The sequence below is a fragment of the Dasypus novemcinctus genome, chromosome 17 (genome assembly GCF_030445035.2).
Source record: "Dasypus novemcinctus isolate mDasNov1 chromosome 17, mDasNov1.1.hap2, whole genome shotgun sequence".
NCBI classification, from domain to species: Eukaryota; Metazoa; Chordata; class Mammalia; order Cingulata; family Dasypodidae; genus Dasypus; species Dasypus novemcinctus.
Window position 1 is genome coordinate 44418790 of NC_080689.1, and position 19305 is coordinate 44438094.

Below are 19305 nucleotides of genomic sequence, written 5' to 3' on the forward strand. Positions count from 1 at the left end.
GCTTTGCCAGTGTGTGCCTCATATATTTTGGGGCACCTAGGTTAGATGAATACATATTTATTATTGTTATTTTTGCTTGGGGAATTGCTCCTTTAATACATATATAATGACCTTCTTCATCTCTTATAACAGTTTTTCACTTAAAATGTATTTTGTCCGATACTTGTATCACTATTTCAGATCTTTTATTGGTTACTATTTGCAAGGAATATCTTTTTTCTAGCCTTTTACTTTCAGGCTGACTGTGTGTCCTTGTGTCTAAGGTGAGTCTCTTACAGACAGCATATGGATGGCTCATATTTTCTTGTCAATTTGGACAGTCTCTTTTTTATTTGGGAGTTCAATCCATTAACATTCAATGTTATTACTATATATGTTATTACTATTCCATTGTCATATTTTACTATTGTCTGTTTTTTAAAAAAATGTTTTAGTTATCCTTAGTAATTATCTTCATTTCTATACTCTTCTGCAAGTCTCTCACCCTTGTCTTTTCCTTTCAGGCTGCAGAACTTCCATTAATATCTCTTGTAAATTTGGCCTCTTGGTGACAAACTCTATGAGTTTTTATTCATCTGTGAGGGCTTTAAAGTCATCTTCAATTTTGAAGGTCAGTTTTGCTGAATAACAAATTCTTGGCTGGAAGTTTTTCTCTTTCAGTACCTTAAATACATCATACCACTGCCTTCTCACCTCCATAGTTTCTGATGAGAGATGGTACTTAGTCTTATTGAGCTTCCTTTGTATGTGATGCATTGCTTTTTCTCTTGCTTTCAGAATCCTCTTTTCTCAGTAGTAGGTGTCTCAGAATAGGTCTATTTGGATTTATTCTGTTTGGGTTGTGTTGTTGTTCTTGGATTTTGGTGTTTCTTTCTTAAGGGGTACAGACATTTTCAGTCATTATTTCCTCAGATATTCCTTCTGTCCCTCTTCCATTTGCCTCTCCTTCTGGGACACCTACACATTCAATTCCCTGAGACTCTACCCTATTTTTTCCATTCTTCTCTCTTTTTGTTCTTCAGTCTTTTAAAGTTCAGATGCTCTGTCTTCTAATTCACTTCCTCTGTCCTCAGCTAATTCAAATCTGTTGTTCTATGCCTCTAATGTATTTTAATTCCATTCACTTTGTCTTTAATGCCCATAAGCTTTGTTACTTTCCTTATTAGGCTTTCAGATTGTTCTTTATGTCCACACAGTGACTTCCTTTTTTTATCCTTTTAGTATTTAAAAAATTTCTTTAAGTTTTTTTTTTTCTAAAGTTTCTTTTTTCTTTTGTTCCCAGTGTCTTCTTAATATACTTTCTTTGGTCATATTTTCCTTCAACTCCTTGAATTGATTTACATGATTTGTGTGAACATCACTGATTAGCTGTCTTAAATCTTGTGTCTCATCAGTATTTTTTATTGTATTTCCTTGTTCATTAGTATGGCTTATAATTTCTTGCTGTTATCTAGACATCTGAATATGGTGGTGATTTTATTCTGTTGGTCAATATCACTCTCTTACCTAGTGGTTTTGTTTTGACAGCTTTTCTTTGATTTTCGGTTGACCTTTTTTAAAACTTTATGATTGCACTGTTTATCAAACTGTCCACTAAAGGGGTGCATACCAGATCCACAGGGGCCTAGAAATAGAGACAGGAAAGACTTGTCTTCCTTCACTTTCCTGGTCTGCCAGCAGATGATATTCTTTGGCAAATATTTCCCAAGAGGTGGATCTTTTGATGTCCACTGGCCCCCATTCAAAGCTGGCCCTACCATATAAACTCACAGAAGAGAAACCACCCTTAGTCCTCCTCATTTACCATCTTCCATGGGAGGAATAGCCTGTTCCCCTCTCAGTTGGCCACCATCAGCTGCGGGTTTCACCATAGCTATTCCCTGTGAGGGTGGGGAATGGGTTCCGTTCCCAGCCACAGGGACTAGTAACTCATTTCCTTTGCCTCTTCATTTCTCTGTCCCCAACTCCTCCTGCATGATGCATACAGCACTCTCCTGGTCTATGGATCCCCAAAGCAGCCTTTGGAATGCTTCTGCCCTTCTTCCTCTGTTTTGTAAGAGAGCTGTCTGACTTATTACAATTCCATCTTCCCAAAACTCTACTTCCTTTGTTTTTCACTACATATTTACCTAAGTATCTTACCATTACTCTTTCCTATTTATGGGCAAAGAATACTGACCAGTTAACATTCTATTTCTGTTCTACTTAAATAGATGGCTGTATTCCCAAAGTATATTAATAAACTGGAATTCCAGCCTCTTGTGAAAGTAACAAGAAACTGTCTACACAGTTAATCAAATCTGTTACTGCATTCATAAAATTTAGTTGTAAGAAATGCAAAGATTGGCTACAGGAATGTGGTAACAATATATTCCTCTGTGAAATTTTCATGTCTAGGGAGACAACCTGCTTTCTAATTCAACTTGAGCTGGAGATGTAAAGAGCTGCAATAAAATATCCAGAAATGTAAGCATAAATGTGACTTCATTCATCCATTTAAATAAAACAACACTTGGTATACCTTCAGAAAGTTCACTAGTTCTTGATATCTGTTCCAGCTCCCAGCCAAGATGTAATGATTCATCCATGCTTTGCTTCTGTGCCATTTCTAAAGTCATATTTTCTTCCATTAATTCTTCAATCTTTTTTCTATCCATATCACGTTCCTTTTTATTAGCAGGAGGGCAGGGAGTGGAAAGAGAAAAGAAGATCAAGAAACAGTACAATTTCAAGCAAATATTTTATTACTTATAACTTGTATTTATCAGGCCCTACATAATTTAAAGGTAAATTCTGAAATCCTTAAAATTTTCACTGTTTTAAGGCAAGAATCAGTTATTATTACTGATGATTAGATGTCCGAAATCCTCTTAAAATGATTTTTGGGGACACTATGAAAATCTTCCTTCATAGTTAATATATTGTTTTATGATATAATCAAAGAATTCTGACCCAATACTAATTTTAGCAAATAGCTTTAATTGATGCATTTATAGGTACTTTTACACAATAGCTTATTTATTGTGGCTTTCTCAATGGTAAGAGACAAAATTGGTAAGTAATACCATTCCGTAATAAAAGCAGAAATTTCTACTATTCCTATATTTATGTAAAGTTGGAAACACCTAACCTACTTCGCTATCACCTGTTAGAGCCAAAAGGGCACCAACCATTCTCTCAATTATAGGGAAATAAGCTGAATCTCAGAATTTTTCTTTATAGGTCATACAATTTAACTACCTTGTAATACTTACCATTTCCATATCATGCAGTTTAGCCTTTAGTTGTAAATTCTCTTTTTCTAATTCATGTAGTTTATCAGAACGAGCTCGAGTTCCATCTAATTGATCTTCCAGCATGGTTTTTGTTTCTAATAAAACTTGATTGTCTTCTTTTAATTCCTATAGACATTTTGAAGAGACTTATTACAAATGTTCTAATATCTGTTAATTTTATGAAGCTTAGGTACATAAAAATTCTTTCTCATTTACTCCTCAGAATTGAGCTATTGTGTAAAAAAACAGAACAAAACTAAACAAAACAATGAATAAAAAAACTCAGTCCTTATAGTAGGATGAGCAATACTACAATAATTTCAAATGAAATTGCTGATGTATTTTACTCTAGTCAATGATTCCAATAATCATTTAATAATCTAATAAATGATTATTAGAGAAAATTTCTATAAAATCAGGACTTAATTTATTGACTGGAATAAATTGAAATATTTCTCCCTATGTACAGTTATAACTTAAAGACAGTGAAGGGTATTTTTCAATTACAATAAAATACCAAGAATTGAACTAGAATTCACATAAATCATAAACCAAGGCTCTATCAATACATAATTTATATAAGCATCTGAAGAAAATATCTTAAATTACTAGGTATGTTTTGAAGATACCTGTTCACAAACCTACCTTGCTAAATTATATGCCTGAAGTTTATAAAAGAAAGTCAAGAGAAATTACATTAGAACGGTGGCATCTATGAAGGTCCTTTACCAATGCCATACTATGCATATCAATAAATGGCAAAGAATTTATATACAATTTGCCTTTGTAGTCTGTTGAGCCTATTTTCCATAATTTTCACGCTAAAATGTTCTCTAACTACTTTCTCTTTTAACGTTCTCACATCTTGATTCTGAATAACTGCCTCCTTTTTCATACCAATGCTGAAATTGACCAGAATCGCCTGTTTACAAATGAAAAAATTAACCGAGAAAGGAATTATCAAATTCTTGCCATCAAGCTCAACTTTATAAAATACCAAATAGCAACTATCAAAAAGAAACATTTTTGTTCTCCTTGGTTTGCATACATATAGCCTTCATTGATGCTAATTTAGTACATCTGAGGTAAGTAGTAGTTCGAAATATTGTTTGCATTCAATTCTGAGAACATGTTTAGGACTACTAGAGTTAGTACTTTATTGTGACCACTGTAATGAAGGACTTCAAAATTTGGTTTACTTATGGTGCTAAATAAAGGAATGAAGAACCCCAAATAAGTCAACACAATTAATAATGTAAAAAAAAAAATCCCTTTGCAGAGGTCTAACTACTAAGCAATACATATATCTATCATTAAGTAAACAATATTGAGAGGTTGCTCAACAACATTCAGTTTGTCTCACATTTATTAAGTGCACTTTAAAAGTATTTTTAAAATCATAACACTTTTAAAGGGAAAATATCATGACTGGTTTAAATTATGCAACATACCTCAACTCTTGCCTTATAAAATTCAATATCATGCAGCCTCTCTTTATATCTACTGACTTCACTTTCAAGCTTATCAACTCTGATTGCCTTCTCTCGAAGTGCATCTAATTCATCTCGGTACATTCTGGCAGAACGCGCATCCGAAAGCAAATTCATATTCTAAATATAAATTCATATAAAGAGTTAATACTAGATATTTTATATTTTCAAACTGATATTTCTTAGTTGTACCACTTGATAAATTTATTAAAAATCAACTACTTGCATACTTTAAAATGGTGCATTTTATGGTACGTAAATTATTGCAATAACGCTGTTCTTTAAAAATGGGAAAGTAGATGTGGCTCACGTGACTGACACCCGCCTACCACAGAGGAGGTCACTGGTTTGGATCCTGGGGCCTCCTAAAGAAGACAGCAAGCTAGCATGACAGTAGACATGGCAAGCTGACAGAAGAGACACAAGAAGAAAAACACAACACAACAAAGCAGGGAGCAGAGCTTTCTGGTGCCTCCTTGGGGGAACATGAGCTGATGCTTCGAGCAGGCACAGTGAGCTGACACAACAAGATGATGCAACAAGAGATGCGGGGAGGAAAAACATAATGGGAGACGACAAAGCAGGGAAGGGAGGTGGGTCAAGCAGTTAGGCACTTCCCTCCCATATCAGAGGACCTGGGTTTGGCTCCCGATGCCTCTTAAAGAAACAAGGAAGACGACTAGACCCAGCAAGTGAAAAACAAGGAGTGGGGAGAAATAAATAAAGCAAGTGGAGAAACAAGGGAGTGAGGAGAAAGAAATGAACAAAATAAACCTTGGGGGGGGATATAAAGCCTTTTTTACCAAGAAAAAAAGTATTTTAAACACACATACACATATAAGTATATATAAATTTTGTTATAATGTGCTCTATTATCAGGATATTTTATAATATGCTAATCCCTGCATATATAAACACAATTAAATTAAAGTGAAAAAGTTAAATTTTAAAATACAGAATAAAAATATAGAGGTGGCAGAGAAGGCAGTCTTAGTAAAGTGGATTGTTAGTTATATTCAAGAAATAAAGTTTCTATCCATGTGATGAAACATACCAAAATCTTGCTGAGATTTTTTTAAATGCTTTGAGGTAAAGGAATTCATACAATAATGCCATTTGACACAAAAAGTGATATCCAAATTTTAAAAGCCTTCTTGTATCCTTTAGAACAGAGATTCTTAAAGTATGGTCCAGAACTTCTGAAGGTCCCAGATACCTTTTCAGGGAATTTACAAGGTCAAACTATTTTGTTAATATTAAAACATTATTTGCCTTTTTCACTCTCATTGTTTCATGAGGATGCAGGGTAGTTTTCCAGAGACTGCATGGTGTGTGATATCGTAAGAGAATGAATGCAGAAACAGATAGGAGAATATATAGTTTGTCTTTTATTAAGTCAGACATTAAAGGCATTTTCAAAAATGTAAAACAGCACCATTATTATAATTTTTTTGTTTTGGAAAATAAGTTATTTAAGATATTATACATTTTAATATTGAATGGGTTAAGCATTTTTTAAATGAATAAACTAATATTTGTTGAAATTCCTAGTTTTAATTTGCTGTGATTAATACCTGTAGATATAATCCACATGAACAAATGAACAATGCTCAATTAGATTGCAAGGGGCCATCAGCCCCAAAAGTTTGAGAACCACTACTTAGCAGGAATACACACATAGTAAAACATCTTTCAAGAGTACAATAGCAGTCATAGCACATCCAGAAATTGAAATTATAAATCCCAATCTCTACACCTAGGAAGGTCCTAGTTTATGATCCTATAGGTGGAGTATTCCCTCATTTGAAAATGCATGATTATTCTATAAGCCCACAGATTCTTTTTTTTTTTTTAAAAAAAAAGGCAGGTTAGGGGAAGCAAGGGGAAGAAACATTTGTCCAGCCTTACTCTAATCCTTACATTTATGGATTAAAGAATAGCTCAGGCCCCATCCCAAGTGGAAAAAAAAAACATTACAGAGTAACTAAAAGAAATTAATTTTAAATCATTTTTGTTCAAGATGAAAAAACATAAGCTTTGGTAAATAAAAATAAAGTTATTCTTAAAAGGTAATAAGTTTTATCTTATTTAATAGGAAAAAGGTGAAAAATTAGAAAAGCTTTCAGTTATACATAAGACAAAGCACCATCAGTGAGCACAACAGAGTACCAACAGAGACCCAGGGAGATGTTAACAGCAGAGGTGTTCCAAGGGCCAAAGCCACAGAAACCAAATACATAAAAAAGAGAAACTTGGAACTATACCAGTCCTAAGGAGGTTCCTTTGAATCTTAACAAAGTTTCAACAACACTGATACAGAAAAAAAGAGGATTCCCAAGACACTGAATTCTAGTTTGGGCTCTGTCATTTTTGAAGAAAGACACACTGAAAAAGTCACTGATCTCTTTTAGTCTCAGTAACTGCATTTCTTATACAAAGCAATAAAGTGAAGGTTACAGATTATGAGGAGAAAAATCAATTTCCAAATACCTGGGTAGTCCTATACAACAAAAGTTCCAGATACAAACCTCTTGTTGCAGTCTTTTTAGTTCTATTTCCATTTGCTCAAGTTCTTGTTTACAGTCCAACAACTGTTCAGTCTTTTCTTCCCTAAACGCAAAAATATCCTTATTAAAGAATAATCTTACTACTTTTGGATCCTCATCTGCATTAATATTCATCATCTGCAGTAATACAAATGTCTTATCATTACTAAATATCTAGTCGAACATATTATTAGCCATAACCCCAAACCAAGGGGAAACACAAAGAAAAGGACATTGGTAATTTAAATGATTTGATGTCATCATACAAATTCCCTCCTAATGTTCTATAAAATTCCTCAATGCCTAAAATCTTCATAATTTAAAACATTTCTCTCTCTCTCCAATATCCCTCTCCCTTTAAACTCTTTCTCTCACACAATTAAGTTTCAGAGTTTTTACTCAAGGCAATACTATCTGGAGTATAAGTCTGCAAACAATTCTTGACATTTAGAATGGCTTTAAGGAACTAATACACTTACTGCCTGCCAAAACACTATACAGAAATCTAGTCTTTCCTTTCTCTATTGGTCTCTTCCCAGTAGCGTTTAATAAACATCCTCAATTTCTATTAATTTTTTTCTTTATACTGCTTTAGTTTTTTTCCTTCCCCTCATCCCCCCACCCTGCTGTCTTTAGTGTCTGTGTCCACTTGATGTGTGATCATCTGTATCTATTTCTCTTTTTGTCTTTTCATCTTTCTCCTCTAGGATTCACTAGGATTCCATCCTGGGAACTTCTGATGTGGAGAGAGGTTCCCTGTCATTGTGCCACCTCAGTTCCTGGTCTCTGCTGGGCTTCACCTTGACCCTCCCCTTCATCTCTCTTTTGTTGAGTCATTATCTTGCTGCGTGATTCACTTGTGTGGGTATTGGCTCACTGTGCAGGCACTCGGCTTGCTGTGTGGGCACTCAGTTTGCCATGCAGACACTGGCTCACCACCCGGGCACTCATGAGAGCACTCGGCTCACCACGCAGGCACTCACGTGGGCATTCGACTCATTATGTGGGCATTTGACTCACTGTGCAGGCACTGGCTCACCACACAGGCATGCTTTCTCTACTTCTTTTTTACCAGGAGGCCCAGGGATTGAACACAGGACCTCCCATATGGTAGGAGGACGCCTTAACACTTGAGCCGCATCTGCTTCCCTACACTGCTTTAAACTCTCATCCTCAATTTCCCCATAACAGCAACAACCTACAAGTCAAGTCAACACCCTTTATCTCTACTTTTCCACCTATTCATTAATCTTAAAAGTACTTTGTTAGGGAAGCCATTTGCACTGTAATGAATAACATTTGGGTAAATAAACTCGTTATATAAAAAACTCTACATATTTTAGGACAGATTTCTTAAAGTATATTATAGATTTAAAGTACATGATAAATACTGCCAAATTCCCCTCCAGAAAGATCTACCCATTTATAATACAACTGACAGAGACTGAGAATGTCTGTCTGAGAAGGAATTTAACAACTGAAAAATTAAGCATTATAGCCCTAATTTAAATTTCTTTGTTAATAAGAAAGTCTAGTTTTGTTTCCCTATGTTCTCAGGCCATATCTTTTGTGACTTCACAGTATATATAAAAATTAACTAAAAATGAATCAACAACCTAGATATAAGACCTAAAACAAAAAACTCTGAGAAGAAAACATAGGAGGGAATCTACAGGACGGACCTTGTATTAGGTAGTGGATTCTGAGATATGATACCAAAAGCATAGGCAACAAAGGAAAAAACAAATTGGACTTCATCAAAATTTAAAACTTCTGAACAAAGGACATTATCATGAAAGTAAAAAAGAAAACCTACAGAATAGGAGAAAATAATTTGAAATCATACACCTGATAAGGGTTTAATATCCGGAATATATAAAGAAATCTTACAAACAAAAAAAAAGTTTAATTTGGACAAAGAGCTTGAACAGAAATTACTTCAAAAAAGATATACAAATGGTGAAATAAACACATGAAAACACATTCAACATCACTAGATACCATGAAAGTGCTAATCAAAACCACAATGAGACTTATACACAGTAGGTGCTCAAGGATTCTGTTACCCCACAAAAACTGAACTAAGGGAATCAGCTGTGGCTCAATCAGTTGGGCTCCCATCTTCCATATGGGAGGCCCTGGGTTTGCATCCTGGGGCCTCCTTGTGAAGGCAGGCTTGTTGGCACACTGCAGATAGCACTGTCTCAGGTGCCGCAAAGTGCCGCCCAGCCCGCAAGCACCGCGGACAGCCGACTCAGCAAGGTGACACAACAAAAAGGGAGACAAGCAAAAATGCAGAAGAGTAAAGTGAATGGACACAGAGAGCAGACAGCAAGCAAGCTGCAAGTGGGGGAGGAGAAATAAAAATAAATACAGACACAGAAGAACACACAGCAAATGGACACAGAGACCAGACATCACGCAAAAAGCCGCACGGGGCGGGGGGGAAAACAACAGAAAAACTGAACTAAACTGGCAAAGCCATCTTCCTCAAAACTCTAAGAAGGAATTAAAGGTTGCAATAACTGGGTGACTGCTAAATTAAGAAAATACAGTTTTTAAAATCCTAGGAGGATTTTTATCCTCCTATTGGCTCCTTTCTCATCTCTTCCCTGGTACAGTCAGTCTGCACTACTGTTTTCTTGCCCAGGCCTGTTCTGTAGGGACAAGAGTAACCCCTATTCACATCCTGGGTTGCCTGTAGGTTTGTACTAATCTATCAGATGATGGTGTGAAAGGCTGAACAAGAACACACATCTCTGGCTTGCCCTCCCAAATCTTGCTCTGCAGGCAGAAGAGCTTCCAGACAGTTAAACAGTGTGAGAAACAAGTAAAAGTGACTTGGGGCAAATTTACCCCCTTCAAGATATAAAACATAACACCCTGGAGGGAAAGAAAGTCTATTTCATAGGGAGTAGAGAGGACATTTGGATTCATTTAATTAGGGGTATTCCTAAGGCCAAAGCTAAAAAACTTCTAGAGGAAAACATAGGGAACCATCTTTAGGACCGGGTATTAGGCAATGGATTCTCAGACTTTATGGCCAAAGCATGAGCAACAAAAGAAAAAATAGAGAATGGAAACTTTTTCAAAATTAAAACCTTTGTATGTTATAGGACTTCATCACTAAAGTAAAAATACCACCTACAGAACAGGAGAAAATATTTGGAAACTACATATCCAGTAAGGGTTTAATATTCAGAATATATGAAGAAACAAAACAACTCAACAAGACAAAAAGCCCAATTGGGAATGGCAAGACTTGAATAGACATTTCTGCAAAGAAGAAATATAAATGGCTGGTAAATATATAAAAAGATACTCATCATCATTAGTCAACAGGGAAATGCAAATCAAGACCACAAAGATACGTTTTACAGCTACTAGAATGGCTACTATTTTTTAAAAATGGGACATAAGTGTAGGAAAGGATATGGAGAAAGAGGAACATTCACTCATTTTTTTTTTTAATGTTCCAGAAAATTTTCATTAAAGATAACAATTCCATGAAAGGAGAGGTTAAAGAATGGGATGATAAGAAGTATTCAGTCTTAATAAAGTATTATTAAAGACCACTGAATTTTTTAACATAAACAATACCAAAAGCATAAAAGTAGTATAAAAATAGTTTAAGTATGATTTAATTAAAGTTGTTTGCAGTTATTCTCTCCCACAGTAGTTAAGCATGAATTTAAAAAAGAATAAAAGATGAGAAAAGCAAGCACATGCAGCACACAGTGGTTAGAGGAGACAGCATGCAAACGTCCATGGATTCGAGGTTTCACTTGCAACAGGAATGGGACAAGACTCAGGTGGCTTTCTTTTTCCATTTAGGAAGAAAAAAGAAAAATGATTGCAAAGGAAACAAACACAAAGTCATGAAATTGTCCACTGCCCAAGACAAAAGCATGACAGGAAACATTTATAGGCAGCAGATATGGCTCAAGTGATTTAGCACCTGCCTTCCACATGGGAGGTCATGGGTTCATTTCCCGAAGCCTCCTGGAAAAAAAACAAGCAAAACAAATGAAAAAACCAACTCAGGGAAGCCGATGTGGCTCAGGGTTTAGGTGTCGGCTTCCCATATACAAGGTCCTGGGTTCGATCCCCAGCACCCCGTACCTAAAAAAAAAAGAAGAAAACATTTACAAGTTAGATGACTAGAGATTTTTCAGTGTTTACACAAAATACACATTCCCACATTCTTGGTGGGAATGTAAAATGCTGTAGCCATTGTGGAAGACAGTTTGGCAGTTCCTCACAAAGCTAAAGTATAGAATTATCTTATGAGCCAGCAATCCCACTTCTAAGTATATACCTCAAAGTACTGGAAGCACAGATTTGAACAGATATTTGCACACTGATGTCCATAGTAGCAATATTCACAATTGCCAAAAGGTGGAAGCAGAGAAAGTGGAACTCTCATGCTCTGTTGGTGGACATGTGAAACAGCACAGCTGCTGTGGAAAGCAGTTTGGCCATTTCTCAGAAAGTTAAACAGAATTACCATATGTCCCGGCAATTCTACTCTAAGGCATATATCTCAAAGAAGTGAAAGCAGAAGGGATGCAAGCAGACACCTATGCACCCATATTCTTAAAACCATTACTCTCAATAGCCAAATGGTGGAAACTATCCAATTGCCCATCGGCAGAAGAATGGATAAACAAAATGTGGTATATACATACAATGGAATACCATTCAGATATGGAAAGAATGAAGTTCTGATACATGCCACAACATGGATGAACCCTGAAGAAACATCATATTGAGTGAAATAAGCCAGACACAAAAGGACAAAATATTCTATGACTCCACTATATTTCACATATCTAGAATAAGCAAATTCATAAAGACAAAATGGATTAGAAGTTACCAGGGTACTAGGAGAAGGGTGAATGGGGAGTTACTGTTTAACGGGTAAGAAGTTTCTGTTTTGGGTGATTAAAAATTTTAGTACTGGAAGTTGGTGATGGTGGCACAACATTGTAAATGTAATTAATGTAACTAATGCCACTACTGTACACATAAAAATGGTTAAAATGGCAAATATTGTGCTATATGTGTGTGTGTGTGTATATATGTTATCACAATAAAAAAATAAACAGTAATTAGAGAAAGGACTATGCATGGCCTATTTAGTCACATTGGGGGAAAGGTAGACTGTACAAGAGGGCATGAAAAAAAGCATTTATGTATATGAGTTACTTCTATAGAACTTCTAGGCATGGCACATAATATTGGTTTCTCCACAGACTTTGGTCAAAAATAAAATGGGTAAAAAAATCATGCAATTACTTATCTAAAAAAAAAGTCTTTTTTGTGAATTATTAGCTTATGCCTTTTGCCCAGCTTTCCTTTAGTTTGTCTTTTTCATACTGACAAAAAGCTCTTACAATCTTTTAACATATATTACCTTTTTGTGATTTATAAGCTATTTCTTATAAATATTTCTTTATATATTGTCAAATGCTTTTAATTTTACTTATTGTGTTTTGGCTTTTACATACATATTCAACATTTTTATAGAAATACACCAACCATTTCTTTTATAGATACTTCTTTTGCTGTCATATAACGTTTCCTACTTAGAATTCAAATATACATTCTTCTACATTTGCTTCTGGTTCTTTCATCATTGACTTTCTTACATTTATATCTTTAATCCACCTGGAATCCATTTTGGTGTATGTGAGGTATGAATCTAAATAATTGTTCCCAAAGAGTTATCCAGGATTCCCAACCTCATTAATAAAACAATCAATCCTCTTCATACTAATTTTATCATTTTCTCCATAGCAGTAAGGCATTTATTATCCCCACACCTTCTTATGAAACTGTTTTTAATAGAGTCTCCTGACTGCCAAATCCAATGGATTATTTTTAGATCTATTTTTAAATTAATACTGTTAATTTTGTTCTTCCTCATCATACTCTCTCCTTTGTTTTCCATGACTCTACTCTTGTGTTTTCTACTTCTGTAAGTATTAATCCTCTGATTCTTTTGCTGGTTTCTTTTTCTTCTGCTCATCTTTTGGCTAACAATTATCAAGCTCTTATGGTCTATGCCAAGTACTTTCCTAAGCACTTTATATTTTGCCAAGCACTTGATCCTCACCAGACCTCTGAAAACACAGCAGCAGGGATAGCAGCTTACATTTGCTGAGCCCTTATACACTAGGCACTCTTTTAAGCACTTTTCTTATTTACTTCACCCAACAACCCTAAGGTATGCACAATTTTTATCTCTATTTAATAGGTAAGGAACTAAGCAGATTTAGAGACATTAATTAACTTGGCAAAGGTTACTCATTAAATTATTGTGAGCCAGGATTCACTCTTAGGCAAAATGCTTCTAAAGCTCATGTGCTTAATCATATGCTCTATGTCTTGAGGGAATATATTATTATAAGCCTCATTTTATGGATAAGGAAACAGGGTAACATGGTTAGTATATGGTGGAGTCTGTTCGCAGAGGCATTATTCTTAATCACGCAAACATCTTTTTAATGTTTGTGTTCTTCAGATTATATCCATCTCATTTTTCAAGTACTGCTTAGGCAATCTTATCCACTCCCAAAGTTTCAGCTACTATTTTCATGCTGCATAGTATTCTGCATTAACATATTAGTGATCCCAAATCTCTATTCTGCAACTTAAACCAGGGAGACAACAACCCAGTGATCATCTCCACCAAGATGTTTCAAAGGTATCTTAAAATTAAACATGTCAGAAACTAAGCTTGCCTTTTACTTCAGTCTTATTCCTTTTTCCTATTCTCCCTGTCTGGATGAATGGCATTACTTCCCACAAAGACACTGACTATAGGATGCCAGGAATTATACCAAAGACTTCTCTTCTCCCTTCACCTTCTCTGTATCCTCATCTTTACAGGCTTCAATCAGGTCCTCACCATTTCTTCCCTGGGCTACCTTTAATCCATCTTCACAACGCCATGAGAATTATTTATTTTTCAATAACTGCTTATTGAACATCTATCTATTAAGAGTCTGCCACTAGGCTAGTATCTATTAAAACGTAATCTTGTTTAGTCCTTTATGTAAAAATTCTTCTGTTGGTCCCCACTGTTTAAAGTTCAAATTGCTGAGTAATGCACATATGACCTTATATGTATCATTTTCAACCCCATTTCTTACCACACTCCTCCTATCTGATGGAATTTATGGTATTTCTACACATACACTAATCCTTCTAATTAGAATACTCAAATGAACCTTTTCAATCTAGTTAATGTCTACAATCAGCTGAAATGTGACAATCTCTATAAAATCTTCCCTGGTACCACTCCCTTTTCTTCCCCAAGTCAAAAACACTCATACTTCCTTTGTGTCGCGACTACAGCTTATACAGACTTCTATTATAGCACCAGTTTCACTTTATTTCATTTATCTCTTTTAAAGTTTTCTCTCAACTTAGTAATAAAAAGACAACCCAACTGAAAGATGGGTAAAGGAGCTGAATAGACATCTCTCCAAAGACATAAGAATGACCAAAAAGCACATGAAAAGATGCTCAGCATCATTAGTTACCAGGAAAATGTAAATCAAAGCCACAATGAGATACCACTTCATACCCACTAGGATAGCTGTAATAAGAAAAGATGGACAACAGGAAGTGTTGACAACATGGAAAAATTGGAACCCCTTGTGCACTGCTGATGGGTATGTAAAATGGTGCATCTACTTTAGAAAACAAGTTTAGCAGTTCCTAAAAAGGTTAAAGTAGGGTTACTATTTGACCCTGCAATTGCACTCCTTGGTATATACCTAAGAGAAATGAAAACCTAACTCTAAATAAAATCTGTACATGAATAGCAACATTATTCATAAGAACTCATGGAAACAACATAAATGTCCATCAACTAATGAATGGGTAATCAAAATGTGTTAACAGATATCTTTCAGCCATACAAAGAAATTAAGTACTGATATATGCTACAACAGGGATGAACCTTGAAAACACTATGCTAAGTGAAAGAAGCCAGTCACAAAAGGTCACATATTGTATGATTACAGTTATAGGAAATGTCCAGATAGGCAAATCGATAAAACAGAAAGTAGATTAGTGGTTGCCAGGAGCTGGGGGCAGGGAGAATGAGGAATAACTGCTAAAAGGTATGGAGTTTCTTCGTGAGGTGATGAAAATGTTCTGAAAATAGATGGTGGTGATAGTAAATAGTTTCAAAACTGTGACTATATATTTTTAAAAAGCTAAATTGTACACACTAAAAGGAAGATTCTTATGGTATGTCAATTATTGCTCAACAAAGCTACTATTTATTTTTTTAAAAAGAATCAAGAGTTTATATGAGAGAAAAACTCTTTCAAACCATGGGATCCATGGTGGCAGGGAAAATTATTAAAAGAGAGTCTATGATATTGTTAGTTACTGCAAAAAAATGAAATTTATAAGGAATTCCTTCTTCTACCATCCAAATTATAGACAATACTTTTGACTTTACAAAGCACAATTATATTATGATATACTGCCCATAAATGAGTATGCTATTGGTTAATTTGCACTGTTCTCATTACAATTATTTATTATAGTTTCCATTGAGCATAAGGCAATCTGAACTATTTGTCCATTATGATTTCTGCACTTCATTCATTTTAGTCAAGATATGTGCCAACAAAAAGAGCTTAAAGCAAGTGTTAATGGAAGAAATCCATAAAGGAACACATTTTCTTAGAACAACAAAGATATAATGTAGTATTTGATGAAATGCTAGTTACTGGGGTAACTTCATATATTTGGAATTTTATTTACTCATTAAAAATATCCATTTACATTTTCCAGCTAGCATACATGGGACCAAATCTTATCAATCTTAGTTATTTGAAATTTTAATACAGTTTACAGCTAAGTAAATTTTATTTTAAAAATTCCATTTTAATATAGTGCAAATGTTAAATGAATTCTCAGCCATCAGTGCAGTTCTAATTGCATGCTTTATCTGAAGACTGGAGAAGATTGTGCTAAATTATATGGAACAAACTCGTGTTCACTGTTTAGGCTATCCATTAACTGCCAGTCAAACTAATAACAGCAATCTCTTCCCTAATTTTCCTGGTGCAGCTGTTTATAGAATATCCTGGGCGTGTTCACTTCAATAGATACATAATAATGCAGACATCCACAAATGAAAGCTGTATATTTGTGTTTTCAAATTTTCCTATAGATTATAATATTTTTTCCTATCATATAGATTCAACCACTCTCTTAAACTGACTGATTTTAAGTTTAAAATCTACAATCCGAAGAACAAATTCCAGGCATTAAAACAAACCTTTTGTTCTTTATTTAAGTGTAAAATAATAATATCTATATATAATGCATATGTATTTCTATACATGTGGTTTGCCAAGGAATGCCTATATGACATTTAAAATGACTTTTCTGTAATCATCTTTGAAAATTAAATTAATTTCCTCATATGTAAATATTTACCTTCATTAAGTATATTACTCAGGTATTTCAATTATTTGATGCAGAAGACACAGGCCTAAAGTTAGTTGGTTTTTTGTTTTCTTTGTAATAATATTATAACATTAATTTTAAAGGAACTAAGCTTACTGATCTATATTGCTGGTTGCCAGAATTTTGCATTACAAGGAACGTAAAAATAAGATGACCCCAATTCGCTAAGAAAGGACACTATTTTACACAAGAAAACACATTTTAACACTAGACAAATAAGGACATAAATCCAGAATAAATGGCAGCCTTTGAATTGAAAAAACTTAGCATTTGGTAAACCTTATACCAGACTCCTTATTTTTATCATTTTGATAAATACAGGCAAAAACTTTGACATAGCCAAGCAACAAGGACCCGCCGATCTATATTCCAAAAGCCTAAAAATATTGTTTATATGGTTACCTTTGTAACCATATTAATTCAATGAGTCTTGAAAATCAGCAACTTACAATTCCTGCCTAAGCCTTCTTATTTTTGCCTTAGCATCTGCCAGTTCTACTGACAGATGTTGTCGACTTTCTGTTCGTTTCATGCCTGGAGACCCACAGGGTGACTGGGCAGATGAAGAGGCATGGGGTAGAAAATGAAGACCATCCCGTTCTTCAGAGAGTTCTACGATAGTCTAAAGAATTATAGAAAGAAACAGAATCACTTGTAATATTCTACAAATCAGAGAACTAAAAAAAGCAACATTATTCACTAGATGAAGTACTATTTTAAAATAAAAAAAAAAAACTTATTGGTCAAAAAATATTATCTTTGCCTTATTTAGCTGTCATTTTTTAAAGTTGCACTTAATAGTTCATAGATGAGTTATTTAGTAGATAACATTTGTGGTCATAGGAAAAAAATTAATCTTAGTTTACTTAAATCAGAAGAGTGGTTTGTCTAGAACTATGCTGCCTGTGGGAGATATCAGTTACACCACGGTACTGAAGGGAGCCATTAGGAGAAGTGGTTATTTAATTACAATCTTAAAAAGTTAAAAAATTCAGTTTCTTAGCCACATTAGTCACACTTCAAGCGCTCATCAGTCACATGTGGCTAGTGGCTATAGCACTGGACAACACAGAAATATAATCTTTTCATCACGGCAGTAGTGAACGGTACTACTCTCGAAGTGTAAACAGGGACCTCAGAGTGACCCAACAGGGCACTTAAGACATTATCCAATCTTAATTTTGCAGGTAACATAAACGAAGTATAGAAAGACTGATTGTACATGACCCCACACCTTGAGAGCAAGGCCAAGACTCAAGGCCAGTCTCTCGATTCTGTATTGTATCCGCCCTCCTTTCCTTCAACATAAAGACTACTTCCAATCTGCTTCCCATCTGAAATCTTTCTTTCTCTAAAAATCTTTCATGGGGCACAAAACTTCTTTCCCCTTTTCTTACAACCGAATTTTAAGAGCTATTTAATACAAATATACTTCAACCAATGTCCTCCATTCTCCTAGTTTTCCTTTCTTGGAAAATTCTCTTAATCTAAATTTATCCTCAGATTTTCCTTCAAACTTCTCAGACAAACAATTACCTTCTATAGCAATTTCAAATGTCCTACTACTCCCAACAAAATGAATGGAGTTTTGGGGCCAAAAATCATCTTCTCTCTACTCATTACCAAGCTTTCTACTGTTCTCACTGAATCACTTATTTTTCTTCTTTTAATCTATCCACCAGAATTCATTTCTTATTCTTGGGTTATAATTCAGTACCTGTATCCAGGTCTGCCCTATCTTCCTGTCCGTAGGAAGATTTCAGTATGTATACTGATAAGCCACAGGACATGTTTTCCCAGTTCCCTCCCACCTCTACTCCATATTCAATACATGCAGGTCTCTCTAGTAAAGGTGATGATTCCTTCTTGTGCTATGCCTACTTTACTATCATTACTTCCATGTTCTCATATCTACTGACAATACTTTTACCCATGCTTGAAACTTTCATCACTCAACTCCTCCCCTTTTTCACTCAGATTATTCTTAGCTACTCTAGAGTTCCTACCTAGCCGTGATCGACAATTAACCCTTTCACTGTCACCCTTACTTTTAATTTAACACTGCCATGCCATTCTCTGACTATGGCTCATTCCTAAGGAGAAAGAAAATAGAACTAACATTTATAGACCTCCTAGCTAGAGGCTTTTCTAACACAATCTCATTTAATACTATAATTTGCAATAGAGATGTTATATATACATAGACATAAGGAAACTAAGGAACATACAGATTAAATAACGTAACTTAAGTCACACAAACAGTGATAAGTATGGCTAGAAATGAAATTCAAGTTAGTCTCTAATATTACGTCACTTTCTTTATCCTTACCAACCAACACTTTTCTCTATTCCTACTCCAAGGTGATAAAAAGCTCTAAAAAAAATTTTTTTATTACAAAGACCTCCTCTACAGATATTCTGATATATTTTCAATAAAGCTTTTACAACTTCCTATCAATCCTTCTATTGAAATCCTGTTGATTTCCTGGTAAA

General features: G+C 34.8%; 1 protein-coding gene across 10 annotated transcripts in view; it reads right to left on the bottom strand.

The window, feature by feature from the left end:
* CCDC88A (coiled-coil domain containing 88A) overlaps positions 1 to 19305 on the bottom strand; it is a 157663-nt gene that overhangs the window by 78375 nt on the left and 59983 nt on the right. For all 10 annotated transcript variants that reach the window (XM_058278592.2, XM_058278590.2, XM_058278589.2 and 7 more), the window contains exons 8-12: positions 17262 to 17434; positions 7294 to 7375; positions 4727 to 4885; positions 3255 to 3401; positions 2522 to 2666 (exon numbers count right to left, since the gene is read on the bottom strand). In XM_058278592.2, coding sequence (XP_058134575.1) covers positions 2522 to 2666; positions 3255 to 3401; positions 4727 to 4885; positions 7294 to 7375; positions 17262 to 17434 — 706 coding nt within the window. The remainder of the gene's footprint in view (positions 1 to 2521; positions 2667 to 3254; positions 3402 to 4726; positions 4886 to 7293; positions 7376 to 17261; positions 17435 to 19305) is intronic.